An 18205-nucleotide genomic window follows, 5' to 3' on the forward strand; every position below is an offset into this window, starting at 1 on the left:
AGAGCCGTTTAAATGGCTAAAAGCTGGATATTTATCAAACGATTAAAAACAACCCAGAAATTTAACAACAGTTTTGCAATGCTTCTGAAAAAGTATAAAAATAACTTGTTTAAGATGTCACTTGCACACTCTTGCCAGAATGTAGCCGTTGTCTATATCACAATGGTGTCCAGAATAGTGTGAAAGTGGAAAAACTTCTTGAGAAGAAGTTCATCTCCAGCCTCTGATTCTACCAAAATTCTCCAAACCGAAATTTAAGAAATGCCAAAAATGAAATAGGAAAACTGTCTTTTAACAATTACTAAAAACTAAGACAATTGGTTTGGATTATTCGACTTGACTTAAGTCTATTTTAATGTGTATTCGCCTGATACGCGAAAAGTCCCCGGTTTGAGTCGAAACATATATTGGCCTGGGATTGAATGGGCGCCACCAGGCTGTACTTGTGCAAGACAAAACAAAGAAAATGGTGCCCCTACCAACCTAGTGGTAAAGTAATCCAATCAACCAACCAACCAACCGAATTGTTTATGCAGCTTAATAAAGGACGGGATAGGCTTAAATAGTAATGAAAAAACGTTAGCTAAAATATATTAAGTACAAAAAAAAAATTGAGTAAGAAATACTCCACTGCCTTGAAATGGTTCAGTCCATTTAAGTCCGAGCACCGCTCTCACCACGCTTCCATTTCGCTCAGCTAGTCACTTGCGGCATAATGGCATTGTGAAGGGAGAGTCTGTTATTATCGAAGCCGAAGAGTGCCATAACTTAATAAAAACAGAACATTCACTTGATAAAAACTGCCTTAAAACGAGCATTCATTTGATAAAAACGGCATTTAAAAATAAAAAGCCTCTAGCAAAAATAAATAAATAATAATAATTAAAATATTATCATACTTTAATTTTACATGTTATATCACTTAAAGTGGGGCGGCACGGCGGCTGAGTGGTTAGCGTGTCCGCAGCACAGTTCTGGGGTTATGGGATGAGATTCAGCTACCAGCCTTCCTGTGAGGAGTTTGCATGTTCTCCCCGTGGTTGCGTAGGTTTTCGGTTTCCCTCCACATTCCAGGCCAATTTAGGTTAATTGGCAGCTCAAAATTGTCCCTAGGTGTGATTGGGCAAGTGGGTTGTCTGTCTCTGTGTGCCCTGCAATTGGCGGGCAAAGCGTTCAGGGGGTCCCTGCCCACTGCCCGAAGACACTACTGAGGATAAGCGGTGCAGATAATGGATAAAGGGATGGATGGATATCACTTAAAGTGAAATGAAAAAAATGTTTTAACAAGCCAGATACTGTGTGTGCTCTGTACCCCCAAAGCTCTAGCCCTAAGATCGCTCCTGCCCGGAGACCTTCACAATCAGCTCTACAGGGCATGAGGCATAACATAAATCTTGATAAAGCTGTTGGATTAACTAATCATATTTTGAGTTTGGGGAGACAGGGCTTTCTAGCTGGCGGAGGGAATGGTCAGCGGTTTCACAAACTGTGATTGGCTAAGGGATATAACAAAAATTTAACTCCAAAAAGCTGAAGAAAAAATCTCAGTGTCCACAGCCTCATTGAAACTGACATTTTAAGCCCTAAATCAAATAATAACATATGCTACAAAGACAACAGGAGAGGCTCAACTTTCAGCATTTTCTTCGATGGCGATTAAAAAAGAACTGTAGTGCATGGAAATTGTGTAAGACATAGTTATGGAGGGAAAAAAATCGCGGATGGATTTTGTGCACGAATCAAAATGATTTTTGCTGAGTAAAATGTGGCTGTGATTTCAAGTAATGTTTCAATAGTATGAGGTTATTATTGATGCTCTTTTGACCGCAGCTGTAGCAAATGTTGTACAGCCTTAAAATAGTTATTGAAGGTTGGATTGATTCTGCCTACTAAAGGCCTAGATGTGAAATGAATGGTCTCCACTGATATTTTCAGTTTTATGACCTAATTTTGTGGGCACTATGGTAGAAACTGTCTCTGAGCCTGTTAGTCCCTTAGAAATATTTCAGAACTCCACGGTTGCCTGCGTAATGACAGAAACCCCAAATTCAGTGACCATATACAGTATGAAGCCAGCATAGCATGATTGGGGCTGTCTTTGCCACAGCTAGTTGCGTTTTTTTGCACCATTATCCATCTCCTAGTATGGTAAACACGAGGAAGCCAAGTACTCAACCAGCCTGCAAGGTCCACTCATCCAACTGAGACTGAGAAGACTCTGCTCTCTCCTGGCTGAAAAATGCAAATGCACGAAAACTTTCTGTGGAGGTAAGAAGCACAGAACTGTAAACATAGATTTAGACCAGGGGGGTCTCCAAGCTTTTTCAAGCAACTTTTTGTTAAAAATTAGAGCAAAGGGCACCCAGTTTGGTATACATTTATAAAATAGCAACCTAGAAGAAAATAAACAGATATGTTTAATACACAAATTGAAACCATTACAGCTTTGTTCTGTATTCACAAGCTCAGAACATTATATTTTATTTGTTTTCAATGGAACTGCTTACCTTCAGAATTTGTTTAATACACATATTAATTCTCCTTCTACTCTCTTTATTACTTGCTGAAAAAATAACGATCAATACAAAAAAAGGTCTATGAAGCCCATGTATTTATTTGAATTTCTAAAATAACAACGTTTGAAGCCCTTTGAGACACTTTGTGATTGAGGGCTATACAAATAAAAATGACTTGACTTGACTATCATTACTATGTTTTTACTATGTTATTACAAGGTTAATTATTAAATTAACCTTGTAATAGACTTTGCGAATTAATATTGATCCATAAATAAGGCGCACTGTATTATAAGGCGCATGGTCAGCTTTTGAAAAAAATAAAGGCTTTTAGGTGCGCCTTATAGTGTGGAAAATACGGTACCTGTATTTACTCATCTTCATTCATGCAATGTTTGCGTTGCGTCGTCTGCTACAAGCCACGTGAACTCCTCTTTCAACTGTGGTTCTGGATTTGAATATTATTTATGAAGTTGGTTTTGGAACTGCAAACTTTATATTAGTTTATGATTTTTGCAATCCGGAGATGGAATAAGAGCTTGCTCTGTCCACTCCATGCATCGGCCCGGTATTGCAGTACCTCCGGGAACGGTGCATTCGTAATGATCGCAGCAAGGCTTTAGGGCTAGGACCTTAGCTTGGCCATTTGGCTGAGAGTAAGTGTCCCGGCTCCTAGGCTTTGTAGCGTATTATGAACTGACCGATAACGGATAATGGATAATTAATAACGAAGATAGAACAATAACCCTTAAAAATCCCCCCCTTCCACGATGCTTTTAATATAAGTTCATGTTTTGGAGCGTCATAAATTTTGTTAGCTTCTTTTGAATCTTCTGGGGCTGAGGTTTTGGCTTGATTCCTGGTAAGCATATGTCAGAGTGTGCAGTTTCCTCATGCGTGAGAAGATAAACAGGACATTGTGGTTCAGTCTTTAAGCATATTTATTCCTCACAAGCAGCAAACAAGAACACGGCTCCATTCAATATAACATTGCAATCAACAATTGGCAAAACGAAAAATGGTGCATGTGTAATGACATCACACAATGGAAAACGTCTTACCGCAATACCACGAGTAAGAGCGCTATTAAATTGATAAATCTTAACAATACCTAGCCACGTATCCATTTTCTTGTGCTCTCTATGAGTCTAAATTGGAAAATACATGACCTTATAACGCTCGGGAAAGTCCGGAAGCACGAAGTTATTCGATGCAGGCTTCTGATTGGCTGCCGAGAATGCAAATTCCCAAACGAACCGAAATTCCGAAATTTCCAAAACGAACGAAGATTTCGAAATCGGAATAAAACGTTTTATTTGTTGGATAAAGAAAAAAAAAAGAAATATTTTTTTTTCCTTGAAAAAGTTGTCAGCCACCCGGGCAGAGACGTTTTGTAAGTTGTACGCCCGACGTAAAAGTTGCATGCCCCGGGCGTCCGGGCAGACGTTATTTCAGACACTGGCATTGTTATTAAGCTCAGGCCAAAACTATAGAGATTGTCCAAAGGCCATTTTGTGGCTTTATATTCCAAGAAACGATATAAAGTTTGCGAAAGAAGCTTAATATACAAAGAAAGGCACACTCATGTGAAACACTCGACTTTACAGAGCTAACATTTTGGCAAATGTATCCCATGTAAAACTGTGATTTTTCTCCTTTCAGCAACTATTGGATGTCATTAATTGGCAGAGGTAATGCTAACCTTTGGCCCAAAAGTGTGGAAGAACTATTGGTCCTTGCTGCTTCTATTTTCCACTGTGTGTTGTCATTGTAATGGAGAACTGGAGGTAGGGATCATTATCCTGGACTCCATGCTTCTGATGAGAGGCACTGCAATGAACACAAAAAAGCCATCAAAAGTCAAAAGCAAAGCATATTTGCAAGTGGGAGCAGAGGTATGCGTTTACTTGTGAGGATCAGACTCTCAGATGCTACGCAAGTTTTGAACACGTGGGGGTTTTGGGGTTTTTAAGGGTTATTGATCTATCTTCGTTATTCATTATCCATTATCCGTTATCGGTCAGTTCATTATATGCTACAAAGCCTAGGAGCCGGGACACTTACTCTCAGCCAAAAGGCTAAGCTAAGGTCCTAGTCCTAGAGCCTTGTTGCGATCATTGCGAATGCACCGATCCCGGAGGTACTGCAATACCGGGCCGATGCGTGGAGTGGACAGAGTAAGCTCTTATTCCATCTCCGGAATGCAAAAATCAAAAGGCCGAGCTAAGGACCTAGCTAGGCCAGGCCAAGCTAAGGACCTAGCATCAAAGCCTTGGCCAAGCTAAGGATCTAGCAAAAGGCTGATCCACGGCCAGAAGTGCCTAGCATCAACATATTTCTCAGAATTGGCAATGATCGCAGCAAGGCTTTAGGGCTAGGACCTTAGCTTGGCCTTTTGGCTGAGAGTAAGTGTCCCGGCTCCTAGGCTTTGTAGCGTATTATGAACTGACCGATAACGGATAATGGATAATGAATAACGAAGATAGATCAATAACCAACACGTGGGGCAACTGTGAGCTGCCTCCCAAAAGGGAAATTTCAAAGCATTTTAATCCACCCAGTTGATATTCTACAGTTTTAGAGCCTGAATGACAAGAAGGTTCATTAAATAGGCAAAGAAAACACAATTCCAATGTTTTCCAGTTCAGGGGATCCCAAATGCATGGGTGGAGAAGCTCCTTTTCCGTTACTGGCTTCATCTAGTGTTAAAACTGAGAATTGTTGTTTTCGGATTACAAGACGTTAGTGCATTTAAGACATGCTTTTAATAGATCTTTGATTTCGGACAAATGGTGAATTTTTAACAGCAACCTCGATATTGAATTATTGGAAAAGTTCAAAAGTTGAAGTGAAAAAAATGTACTGATTATTACAAATTTCAAAAAGGAGTGAAAATTGTTCACTGCGTTTGAGCCATGCCACACTAAAACAGTAAAGAAGATTTTTCTAATATTTGCAAATCTTAAATCCATTGAAATTATACACGATAAATATTGGAGAGGGGGCAGCACGGCGGCGCAGTGGTTAGCGCATGTGCATCACAGTTCTGAAGTCATGAGATCGAACCTCCTGTGTGAAGTTTGCATGTTCTCCCTGTGCTTGCGTGGGTATCCTTCCACATTCCCAAAAAATGCATGTCAGGTTAATTGGCCGGTCCAAATTGTCCCTAGGTGTGAATGAGCGAGCGAATTGTCTGTCCCTGTGTGCCCTGCAACTGGCTGGCAACCGGTTCAGGGTGTCCCCTCCGGGGATGGGCTCCATCACTCTCGCGACCCTACAGAGGGTAAGCGGTGCAGATAATGGATGGATGGATGACCTCAAGCGCCAATGACAGGTCTTTCACCTTACTGTGAAATAAACAATGAGACACCTGAAACATTAATTTTAGCTCATGAGGAGATGTGTACACAAGCACATTCCCTAGTAGTGCAACTGTGGCGCAACTAGGGTTGCTGACTGGTTAAAATGTTATATTTTGGGATTCAAGTGGTGTCATCCGTATTTGACTGTTGAGGGAAGTTTATTGTTTTTTAGGGTCAGTTCGAACAAATCGGAGTCCGACCAAAAATTTCGAGAAATACTTCCTTCGCTGTCCGGTCAAAAAAATCGGAGTTCGAACGCCGGTAATGCGTGAGTGCGTACGCTAGGGCGCGATGCTGAGCGGCGTACGGGTGTAGATTGCTCTTTTCGTGACCAACTGTAATCGCGTGCGGACGTGCTACGTTTTGCTTTCGCTTTTAATATAGGTGTACGAAGTGTTTTAGCCCCTAATTATGCCTCCGAAGAAAGTCAGTGCAAGCAGCAAAGTTGCTACAGGTGAAAAAAGAAAAGTAGTGCGTAAAACTATTGCATTTAAGAAAGAAATAATAGCAAAATATTAAGGAGGTGTGCGAGTGTCTGATCTTGCTAGGGAATACCCCACTGTCCACCTGCGCCTTCTGCTGACCACCACAAAGGTAAGAAATCCTATTCATAATTATTTTCTTTATCCTTTTTTTTTTTTTACACGTTCATGTTAGCGTAATCTTTCGTACGGAAGATTACGATAACGCGAACGTACGATTAGCCTGAGTTAGCTTTATGTTTACGTTGAACATTCAAGGTAAACATTCAGGATGTTGGAACAGAGCCCAACTTCCAGTGTGTTGGAACGGAGCCCCCTTTCCAATGAACCGCTCACCACTTGTTGTGGAGACCCGGGTGCTAAATGACTTGTAAACGACCTGATTTTTTTATTTTTACACGTTCATGTTAGCGTAATCTTTCGTACGGAAGATTAAGATAACGCGGACATACGATTAGCCTGGGTTAGCTTTATGTTTACGTTAAACATTCAAGGTAAACATTCAGGGTGTTGGAACGGATTAAAACGATTTACATTATTTTTAATGGGAAAATTGATTTCAGTGATCGAACAAATCGGTTTTCGAACAGGGTTCTGGAACGGATTATGGCCGAGAACCGAGGTTCCACTGTAGTTGAATATGGCCCGCACATGGCGCTTGAGCTCAACTCTGTTGCAATTCTCAGTTTTAACACTAGATGGAGCCAGTAACGGAAAAGGTGCTTCTCCACCCATGCATTTGGGATCCCCTGAACTGGAAAACATTGGAATTGAGTTTTCTTTGCCTATTAAATGAACCTTCTAGTCATTCATGTGAACTCTCATTTAAATTCAAAGTGTATTACTGAGTAACTTATTTTGACACAAAATAAATTGATTGTTAATTCTAACCAGTGCAGATAAACTGAAATTTTGCTACTAGAAATAGGTTAACAACGAAATTAGAGTAGATGACCGGCTATCAAACTGAAAAATAAATAAAAAATCCATCCATTATCTGCACCGCTTATCTTCATTAAGGTCGCGGGGGTGCTGGAGCCCATCCCGGCTGTCTTCGGGCAGTGGGCAGGGGATACCCTGAACTGATTGCCAGCCAGTCGCATGGCACACAGGGACAGACAGGTCACTCGCTCATTCACACCTAGGGACAAATTGGACCAGCCAATTGACCTGACATGCATGTTTTTGGAATGTGGGAGGAAGCCGAAGTGCCCTGAGGAAACCCACACAACCCCCGGGGAGAACATGGAAACTTCACACAGGAAGGTTCGATCTCATGACCTCAGAACTGTGCCGCACACGCGCTAACCACTGCCCCGCCATGCTGCCCGAAATTAAACATTATTAACAAAATAAATATTACCACTCCTCAAACCTGGAACAAGTCCAGGAGCTTTTTTTTCCTCTGTCTAACAGCATAGGAGCTACAGTCAGGTATTGCTGAGGTTTGTATTCGAGACTGTATCGCTATATACAAAAAATGTAATGAACATTTTTTTTCTCCTCCTGGCCCTTCCAAAAAATGTTTAAGCCAATGCGGCCCGCGACCTAAAATGTTTGCCCACCCATGTCCTAGAGCGAATAGATTAAAAACGAGAGCAGATATACCGGTGTAGTAGACGTTGGCATCCCAACCCTCCTTGCGCCATGCAGATCTCCTGGTTTCATCCCGAGACTGAAGGCTTTCATATGCTGCGACATAAACACAAATCATTAATCAAAGTAAATAAGCATCGTATAAATGTACAGAAAGTTGCACTCTGACTAGGGCCATTGTACTCCCAAGCACGCTTAACACTAAAGGCTCTATTTAAGACTTAGTGAGTGGAATCGATCTGCCCCTGCGCACGGAAACGCTTGGGAAAGTTGGGCCAGAGCTCAGTACAATTTCTACACTCGCGCAGAAGAAGTAGCAAAGAAAAATCTAACAATGACCTCACGTACATACGTATGTGCAATAGCCTAATTTTTCCTGAGGTTTTTGGGGGTACCCTTAGCAGCAAGATGGCGAGCAATCATCTCTGCTCCCTCTAGGTGAGCATCTTGGTGAATAATATCAAATTTCTTGACGTACAAACATTTAAAAAAATGCACGTTTATATTCTTCCTTGTTTTTAAAATCAATCGTGTTTTCATTGAATTAAGTATCATTTATAACGAGGCTTCGTACACCTCTTTCGAAGCAAAATTCAAGCACATTTTAAGGACTCTCAAAGTCAAGTCAAGTTATGTTTATTTGTAAAGCCCTTTATCACAAGGAGTCTCAGAAGGCTGCACGGACCACAGATTATTGCAAACTGCAGACTATTTTTACACCATCCCCTGATCTAAAACCTACATAAGGGCAAGGAAAAACGCAAAAACCTCAACATGAGGAGAATGAAGAAACCTTGAGAAGGAACCGCACAACATAAATGAAATTTGCATGAGCAAACTTTTATCTACGAGCCATATGTTCTCATTAGAAGAGCCATAGTTCCTGACCCCTGCTTTGAAAAGTAATTTTTTTTTGAAAAAGCATACGCTTACCCCATAAGTGATGGACGACGTAGAGCTCACCAATCTGCGAGAAGAATCCCCCCACGGCCTCGTTGTTTTCCTGTCGGAATTTGATGGCCCTCGCCCTGGTCAAAGGTAATTTATTTACTTTTACGCGGAAGATAAAATGGCGGATGTGAAGCAGAATAACGTTTTCATGAGCAGTTGTTGGGCAAAAGTGAGGCAGCCGAGCCTTACCAGTGGTTGCCCCATTCAATCATGGTCCCTGGCTGAAATGGGAGGGATCATTAGTGACCGGACATTGGATTTTCCATTTTAAATACACTATATGCTCACATATAAGCCAAATTCAGAACTATGAAATACAATCTGAAGTCAGGTGGTCGGGTTATATATGCATAAAAAGAATTGAACTAAATGGGGAGTAAAACAGGTTGAGCCACCCAAGCTCGATATTGAATCGTGAACCTCTATAAGCAACAAATCATTTTCTACTGGTATTTTTTCTGATGAAATGAAAGTATCAAAATCGATAGCCGTTTATAAATATGGAGAAAGGCAAATTCTGTCAAATGACGGACCTTTTTTCATTGTTAACCCAGTTCTCCTAAACTCTTGAAAATCTTTTGTTAAAAAATATTTGACTCTGTTGTTGAAAAACGTGGACATTAAAGCTACCTTGAGCGAGTAGCTCCTCATTTCATAGATATTGGGTCCTGATCTGGGAAGAGGTTCATTCCAAAAACTGAACTCCAACAGAAGCTGATTACGCCTAGAGTGCAGCATTTTTGCTCTCTCTCTGCGGAACTCCATATATTCCTGTGGACAAACAAACACTTGCGTTTTCCTTACAAGATGAACAGGCCCATTTTAGTTCCGTGACCTTTTAAGAAGAAGGGGTCCAACTTTTTTTTTCACTGTAATTTACAATTTCAGATTTTTAAATGGACACTCAAAAAGCATTCTACACTTTCAAAAACAACAAAAAAGGTCACATCACTTTTGAAATGCTATTGAAAACCTAGATCTGTATTGTTCAAAATGACTTTTTGGGGGGAAAGGTGTAATCAGAATCATTTTATACCAAAAATCTGCATCAACTGGCATAGTTTTTTGTTGTTTTTATATATATAAATATTTGGGGTTGTGTTTAAAGGTGGTGTCCGTAACCTCAAAATATTGTACTGGCTGACACCATCTTATGGCTGGAATCATCCATCGGCTCTTTTTCTTGCGCGTCCAACTATGTGAAATACTTAGACGTGCTCAAATAACCTCATCCTTTTTCATCTTTTTGGGTGGTTGCGTCGGCATATGAACTGTATTTGAAACAGTGCTTTTCTTTCTTTCACCATTTTTATCGTTGAATAAAAGAAAACCGCCAGCATGCGCATGAAATCACTTCACGGGTTGTTTGGTAAAAAATGAGTCTAAAAAGCACAACGAAGAATCTAAACTACGGGGAGGCAAAGTGACTAAACTGCACCATTTATCCTTTGAGTTTTTTAGGCCAGCCTTTCACTATTTTTTGGGGGTACTTTTGGCAGCAAGATGGCAATCATGTCAGCTCCCCCTAAGCAATCCTCATGTTACTTAAAATAAATACACATTCTTCGACTTACGAGAGTTTAAAAGAAAAAGCACGTCTATATGAAACCATGTATTCTCTCTTATTATTCAAAGCAATATTTATTTTAATGATTGAAGTTTTTGGCACTAAATAGCACACAATGTCCTGATTTTTTAACATTTTTCAATTTATTTTTCATTTAAATAATTTGACCATTGTTCTCAGAATTATTTTAAACCAAAGTAACCAATTTGTTTGTCTAATCAGCACTTTTTTGTGGTTCTTTGTCAAACTAACAAAGAGAACTGGGTCAAATTCAACTCATGTCAAGGGTTTGGACCATGCAAAATGAATAATTGAGTCTATAAGTTTGGTCTAGAAAAGAACAAAAGAACTTTAAAAATTTTATGTTAATTTGGTCAGTGTCATTAGAGTATAAGCTGCCAGCATCTGAAAAATGATTGGGCAGCCGTGCTTTAAATTTTCTAGTTTACCTTGTTGACTTTGAGCTTGTTAAGACATTGGGTCAGGGCAGGGTAGCCCCCTCTGTAGCGCCACAGATGCACTGCAGAAAAAACATGTAAGTACAGTACTGAAACCAGCATTGAAATAGACTATTGCTTGACTATGGTTTTGATCTATCTCACTGTATAAATTTTATTTTAGAATTTTCTGATTTGTTAATTGTCTTCTCTTGATGTCCAGCATCAAAAGTCTGCAGCTGGTTCAAAATGGAGGAGCGAAACCTTTGACTAGGACAAGAACATTTGATTATATCACCACAATCATAGCTAACGTGCACTGGCTCCCTGTTTGTTTAAGATGCGACCTTCAGTTTCTGTTCCCTGCCCCCTCTCTTACTTTTCTGATTTAAATTCCCCCTATGTTCCAGCCTCGGATTGAAAAATGCTGGTCTACTTGTGACTAAGAGCCAAGAAGAAATCTGTAGGCTCGAGAGTGTTCTTGATTTAGGCCTTGGTGCTACGGAATTCAATATACACTGTCCCAATAAAACTGAATTCATACTGAATCATCATGTTGTAAAAGGGAAGCTGCAGCTTACCTGCTTGGTCCTGCTCGCCATACCACGTGTTCCAACTTCCTACAACTTCACACGGATAATCGTCGTCTTGATGGAGTCGCTTTTGCACCTCAGCCCTGAAACAATCCAGAAAGCAAATGGGACAGCCTAAAACATAACCAACCACACATGAAAATGAGCAAACTCACTCCAGGTTGTTGTACACGTCCAGGCACTCCGGTTTCACGTTGTGAACTGAAAAAAGAACCAAAGTCACAGTATGCTTTATGCAAAAACACTATAAAAACAGATGAGCTAAGAAAACACAAAAATACATAATTATGTGGCACTCATGTATCTGTCACTGTGAACATACTGTGTAGGTGCCATGTTGTTAGGGTTATCTATAAAACTGGTGGGCGGTGAAGCGGAAGCCGCACCGAAACCGCGCGCCGGGAAACGAGAACGGCGCGCCGTGCTAGGGTCATCGGCCGAGGGGGATTCCCGCAAAAACTGAAAATCTGCAAAGTAGCGACGCCCCTTAAAAAAAAAACATTTTTTTTTTTTTAACCATTACAGACCGCGAAGCTCTGAAGCCGCGAACGTCGAACCGCGAAGTAGCGAGGTCCCACTGTACTCCTAGCAAGAAAAGGACTTTTCTGCCAAAATTGACTAAATTATATTCCTGGTTACGCTACGACGAGGATGATAATGGATTGGACCTTGAGAAGGCATTACAACAGTGGCGGGACAGCAAACCACAAAGAATATTTGAACTGAAAAATCTGAAGTGATAACTGCTTTGTATTACCAATTAACTGTGATGATTAAAACGGAATGAAAATATAGATTCATATAATTATTTCAGCAATATTATTTTGTATAATGTACAATATTGTTGTGAACTGAAAAATTTTGCGGCCTATATACAGATGCGGCTTGTGTAAGTACAAATGCGGTTATCCTCTTAAAATGTGGTGGGTGCGGCTTATAATCAGGTGCGCTCTATAGTCCGGAATTTACGGTAGATTTATATTATATATTTGTCGCCGATTTACAATTTCAACCTTGATAACACTACATTTTGGGGACCCATAGATCTCTGTTGGGACCCATAGAATTTGGAGCATGCGAGTTCCCGTGACCCATCACTTTTCAGAGGTAAAATGAACAATGCTGAGTACGAGTGCTAAGGAGCAGAAGGAAGAAGACAAACTACTGAGACCAAACTGCACAATCTTCCCTCTAATTTTTTTGCCCAGCGTTTTCAGAATGTTTTTGGGGTATCCATAGCAGCAAGATGGTAGACTTTCATGTCCGTTCCATCTAGGTAAGCATCATCTCATGTAAAATAAGTACAAATTTCATTAACCTACCAGGATATAAAAAAATGTATGTTTCTGTGATAGTTCATGTATCTTTTCTTATTCAAAACAAACATTTTTAAATGAATTGATTTTTTTTGCTAAATAATACACAATAACCCTTTAAATTTCAAAGATGCTTTGTGTTAAAGAATTCCTAGCTTAGCGCTAAATTCAATAGAGCAAATGCTCATGGAAACTTAAGTTATAACAGGGATGTAGCGTTAACCTAACCTGTCATCATGGAATTATACCGCTAATAAGATATTAAATGGTTACCGTACATTTATTTAGTGTTAAGTTCTTAATCATTTAATCTAAAAAAAAATTAACATCACTGAATTTTCATATATTATGAATATTATTAATACAAATAATATGGAACATTACTGTGCTGTCAGCGGATGCAAAGTGAGGCACGTAATTCTCTTGCCTCATGGAAGAGGGCGATATTGGGACCAAGTATTCCTATTTAGTGCACAATGATGAATAAGATGTAGGTTCATTTATTGTAAAGCTGTCTGTGCCTCATCAAAATCAACCTCACTGCATGTCACTGCAAAACACTATGGAAAAACACCACAGAAGAGCTAAAAACTATAACAACAATAAATAAATATCATTGTGGCACTTTCACAAGTTTCCAGCGCTTTGAAAATACTGTGAATGCACCGCGTCTTTGGTATTAGCTGTAAAGCCAAACATAAAAGCTAGCACGATTTTAGCTACTCTAAATGTAAAGCTGAAACATGCTTTATTTTTTACAGTATTGCTAGCTAAGCGCTGATTCTGTTCAATTGAGGAGCCAGTTCCTATACAAACGGAAAATAATTTAGAAGAATTTTATAAGGATCTTCAAAATGAAAGGATTATATATAAAATGATCGTTTTTTTTGCATGAATACATAAAACACAATCTTTGAGATTTCAGGTTAGCCCACCAAATTCCCAGACTTGTGCATTGACCTACATTGGATTTTGTACAGGTTGCTCGTCTCCTGTTTTGACAGTAGGTTGGAGTGGGCATCTTTTCTGGCGTCCACTTTTTGCGCTTGGGAGGAGGCGCGGAACCAGCGTCCAACCGCGCTCTCTGATGACTTCCTGGAAGGAATTGAATGAGACATTGTCATGTTCTTGGTCTCCCAAGTTTGATTTTCTATAAATATATGTATAAATCAATAGGGGTAGTACGATATGCTTTTAGTCAGGATTCGATTCCAGTATTGCGATTCGATATAATTGTTAATTGCGATTTAATTGTCTTAAATAATACAATTCTGGGACAATAAACCATGAACAATGTTCAAACAATGCACATAAGTCTCTCAGTCAGTCCGGAAACTGACTGTCAAGGAACGGACCAGGAGGCAGGAAGTGTGAACTCATTTTGCGTGTACGATCTGTCACTTTAATTTAGAAAATAAAAGTTGTCCAACACGCAGGGACCAAAGACAAAACAAAACAGGCTTAAAGGCAATCAAAAATTCAAACTAGGTAATACTCACAAAACAGGCTTAAAGGCAATCAAAATCACAAACTCGGCATTTACTCAGAATAAACGGGCATGAACAGGTTTTTCCTCAAGTTAAGCAATGGTCTGGCCACGGGCAGTTCCAAAAGGAGCGCTTAAGTATCCCACACCCAATCAAGTCAATGTGTCTCAGCCGGTGTCAAGGGGCGGGACCAGCTGGGTGCCATGACGACCGTGCAGGACATGACAATGACATATATTTCAACTGAGACAATGAGAACTTAACATGTACGCTGTACATTTTGGTTGGTTGGTTGGCTCCCTTAACCACACGGGTCGTAGAGGCACCATTTCCTGTGGTGTGTCTTGGGCAAGTACAGCCTGGTGGCACCCATCCCTCTCCAGGCCAACATATGTTTACCATAAAATGACGTGAACTGAAATGTCAACGTAATACAAATGTGGTCCTTTCATGATCTTACTTACAGTTAACTCTGTAAGATGATACAATAGTCAAGTCAAGTCGTGTTTATTTGTATAGTCCTTAATCAGAGTCTCAAAGGATTGCACAGACCACAGATTATTGCAAACCACAGACTATTATTACACCATCCCCTGATCATACTTGTTCAAACAAATATTTACATTTAAATTAATTTCATAATCTAAAGGGACACTGTAATTTTTGACCACTAGATGTGCTCTATTGTGTAGTACAGGCACAAAAATTGCTACAAAAAGGCATGAAAATATCTCACCTTCAGGAGAAATTTTCCGTTTTGAGGTCCAAAAGGGTGACCTACGTGAATTGTATAGATCTTAGGAAAAAACATTGATGTGGGGAAGGGGTGTTGTGAGATTTCCCGAGAGAATCGGGCATTAGAGGCTCTGAATTAAAATCTGTGTAGTTCCCACAGGCAGGAGTACTATATTTATTCATGTGTAACGCTCATTAGATTACATTTGATTATGACACTATTGTAGTCACAGTGCCAATGTTAGGGACTGAAGAAAACTGAAAGTTGTGCTGAAAGATAAGTGAAACAACACTTTGGTGTATTTGACGATGAATCAGGTTATGAAGAACATAAAAAATGTTGGTATTGTGTACATAGTTAATTAATGATTTGTATCATGGCCTCGTGTATTCAATGACCAATTTTCATGCCTGTACAAAGCAAAGGAAAGAAAGTAAACTTGTCTAAAGTAACCAAACCAAACCATTTTTATTCCCTTTTTTTTGCCCAGATTTCACAAGGTTTTGGTATTTCGGGGACCCGTACAGCAAGATAGCAGACAATAAAATATTTTCTGTACCGAAAATGACACAAAAAGAATTTCCCGGGGTTAAACATCAATATCAAATAAACGCCCAAAACAAATCACGATACATACATGAATCTATTTGTTGGTCCTACCCCGATTAACTAATTTTACATTGAAATAAATCGGGAAGAAACACTTGAATTATTGAGGTCTAGCCCAAAATCACTGATGAGTGGTTTGGAAATAAAATTTGTGTCAATAAAGTTTTAAAATAAACTCTACAAGCCATAACCAGTGATTATTTGAGGCTTGGCCTTAAAGGTTGTGTGTATGGTCTGAGGTGTCCTTAAATATTTGAAATTAAATATTTTCTCTATTAAGTATTTGTTAACAATACCCAACTGAGTTCAAAGAGCCTTTATACAACATACCTATCTGCATGTATCATAATTTTTTCATCGGTGTTGCAGCCTCAAAGCGCATCAGGCTGAATGAACGGAGGTGACGGGGATGGAGGAATGTGAGAGTAATTTAACGCTTGACTGGTTTTCTTTTAATCGTAGGATGAAAGTGGTGAAAGTAAGAAAATGAATGTTTTAAATACAGTCCAAATGCCAACCCAAACCCCCAAAATATGAAAGAAGAGAATATTTGAGCACGTCTAAAAGATACACATACGTGCATGAGCCACACAAGCAGCTTGACAGAGGTTGCAATGCTGATTTTAGCCAGAAGATGGCGGAAGCAATCAGAGGATTTTGAACTTACAGACATTAAATAAGGAGCATGGAAATGTTTAAAACTTAAAATAAAGAAAACTGTCACCATTTTACCTGTATTTACTTGTGCTCTAATAAAAGGGACATTGTGTAAGATTTAACCACTAGATGTCGCTGTATTGTGTGGTGCAACCGAAAACAAGAGCTAAAAGAAACACACGGAAGAATACAAACGACAGAGACTTAAAAGTGACCAAAACCCACTGTTATACTTCTCAGTATTTTTGCCCGGCCTTTCACAAGGTTTTTGGTTTGAGCAGGTACCCATAGCAGCAAGATGGGGGACAATCATGCACACTCCCTTTAGTTGAGCCTCATTGAAACAAAACAACTTTCTTCACCTACTAATATTTTAAAAAGTGCATGTTTCTATGATGGCAGCACGACGGTGCAGTGGTTAGCGCGTATGTGGCACAGTTCTGAGGTCATGAGATCGAACCTTCCTGTGTGGAATATGCCATTTGTTCTCCCTGTGTTTGCGTGGGTTTCCTCCGGGCGCTCCGGTTTCGTCCCACATTCCAAAAACATGCAAGTCAGGTTAATTGGCCGGTCCGAATTGTTCCTATGCGTGAACGAGCAAGTGAGTTGTCTGTCCCTGTGTGCCCTGAGACTGGCCGGCAACCAATTCAGGGTGTCCCCTGCCCATTGCCCGAGGATGGCTGGGATGGGCTCGAGCACCCCCGCGACCCTACTGAGGATAAGCGGTGCAGATAATGAATGAATGAAAGTTTCTACGAATGATATTTATCATTCAAATAAATATAATCTTTTTCTTAACTAAGAAATAAAAATACACAATGTTCCTTTTAAAAAACATGAAACTGGTGCCTGGAATTATTTATTTTAAACATTTTTTAACAACCATTGTGCCTGAAATGTTTCAAATAAAAAAAAAATTGTGCCTCGATTCAAAAAAACGATTGCGAATCACTCATCTAGAATCAAAAGATAACAGATAGATAGGATCGATGGCCAGCAACAGCTGTTTTGGTATAGCTTTACAGTACAAAGTTCTTACATCCGGTAAATCATTATACTTTAGCAGGGCTGGATTTGCTAAATTTACATTTGCTAAAACGCCTACGAAGCAATAAATCAAATATAAGGCCAGGAGGTCGGGAAAATGACATAAAAACTACGATTGGAAGGTACTGTGTTTTCTTTATTTCATGTATGATTTCATGTTTGGTTTGTCATATGAGGAATACCACCAAAAGAGTGGGACAGTCAAAACAACTTATTTAACAAGCTACTTTGTTTTTGAACCCGTTTTAGTTTGAAGATAAGGTTTTCATATTTAAAAATGTCGAACTCACCTGCACAACACTCGTCCTGTGTACAAAAGCGAGCCTTTCGCCGCCATGACAATTTCAACGATGAGATCTGAGGGCTCCCTGTCCAATCTCTACCGTTCGTCATTTCAAGGAGACGCTCTTGGTTAATGTTTAATTTTGTTGATGAAAGCTAAGATGGAGGTGGGCGCTAAAAGTGTGTCAGTGAATAAGCCTCTCAATGGTGCAGTGTGTACTTGTTTGACCACTAGATGTCGCTGTATCGTGTAGTGCAGGGGTGTCAAACTCATTTCCACTCGGGGGCCACACGATAGAACATTCTGATTAAAAAAAAAGAAAAAGAGATGAAGAAATAAGAGAAAGAGGGAGGGAAAAGGAGAAAGGGTGGGACAGAGAAAGAAAAAAAGAGAGAGGGAGAGAACGTGAGAAACAAAAGATAAAAAGTCGTGAGAGGGGGGGAGAAAGGGAGAGGAAGGATGAAATCCAAAGAGAAAAAGAAAGACAGAAGGAGAGAAAAGAGAAAAGAAAGCGCGAAGGGTTTGAAGAGAGAAAGAGAAGAGAGGGAAAAGGGGAAAAGGGAATT

The 18205-nt window shown here is 39.8% G+C and overlaps 1 protein-coding gene and 2 pseudogenes across 1 annotated transcript; 1 reads left to right on the top strand and 2 right to left on the bottom strand.

Moving 5' to 3' along the window:
• The first annotated feature begins 2976 nt into the window (after positions 1-2976).
• On the top strand, positions 2977-3118 carry LOC148355147 (U2 spliceosomal RNA; annotated as a pseudogene).
• Positions 3119-3476: 358 nt separating this feature from the next.
• Positions 3477-17794, bottom strand: LOC148355148 (protein NipSnap homolog 1-like). The gene is made up of 10 exons (XM_088348773.1): positions 17647-17794; positions 13785-13915; positions 11660-11705; positions 11493-11587; positions 10924-10994; positions 9538-9678; positions 9097-9128; positions 8890-8984; positions 7969-8052; positions 3477-4346 (listed from the first exon to the last, which is right to left on the bottom strand). The coding sequence occupies exons 1-10, from the start codon at positions 17691-17693 to the stop codon at positions 4282-4284; spliced, it is 807 nt and encodes a 268-aa protein (XP_088204899.1). The 5' UTR covers positions 17694-17794; the 3' UTR covers positions 3477-4281.
• On the bottom strand, positions 4635-4774 carry LOC148355149 (U2 spliceosomal RNA; annotated as a pseudogene).
• Positions 17795-18205: the final 411 nt, after the last annotated feature.

This window comes from Urocampus carinirostris, chromosome 12 (assembly GCF_059441175.1).
Source record: "Urocampus carinirostris isolate Australia breed hairy pipefish chromosome 12, RoL_Ucar_1.0, whole genome shotgun sequence".
NCBI lineage: Eukaryota > Metazoa > Chordata > Actinopteri > Syngnathiformes > Syngnathidae > Urocampus > Urocampus carinirostris.

What these genes read in the sequence shown, in the direction of transcription:
- LOC148355148 (XM_088348773.1), bottom strand. Translation starts at nt 17,693, where the DNA reads ATGGCGGCGAAAGGCTCGCTTTTGTACACAGGACGAGTGTTGTGCAG. An exon ending in ACAGGACGAGTGTTGTGCAG is followed by an intron (nt 13,916 to 17,646) that starts GTGAGTTCGACA and finishes AATTCCTTCCAG; the next exon opens with GAAGTCATCAGAGAGCGCGG. An exon ending in TGAGGAGCTACTCGCTCAAG is followed by an intron (nt 9,129 to 9,537) that starts GTAGCTTTAATG and finishes CTCCCATTTCAG; the next exon opens with CCAGGGACCATGATTGAATG.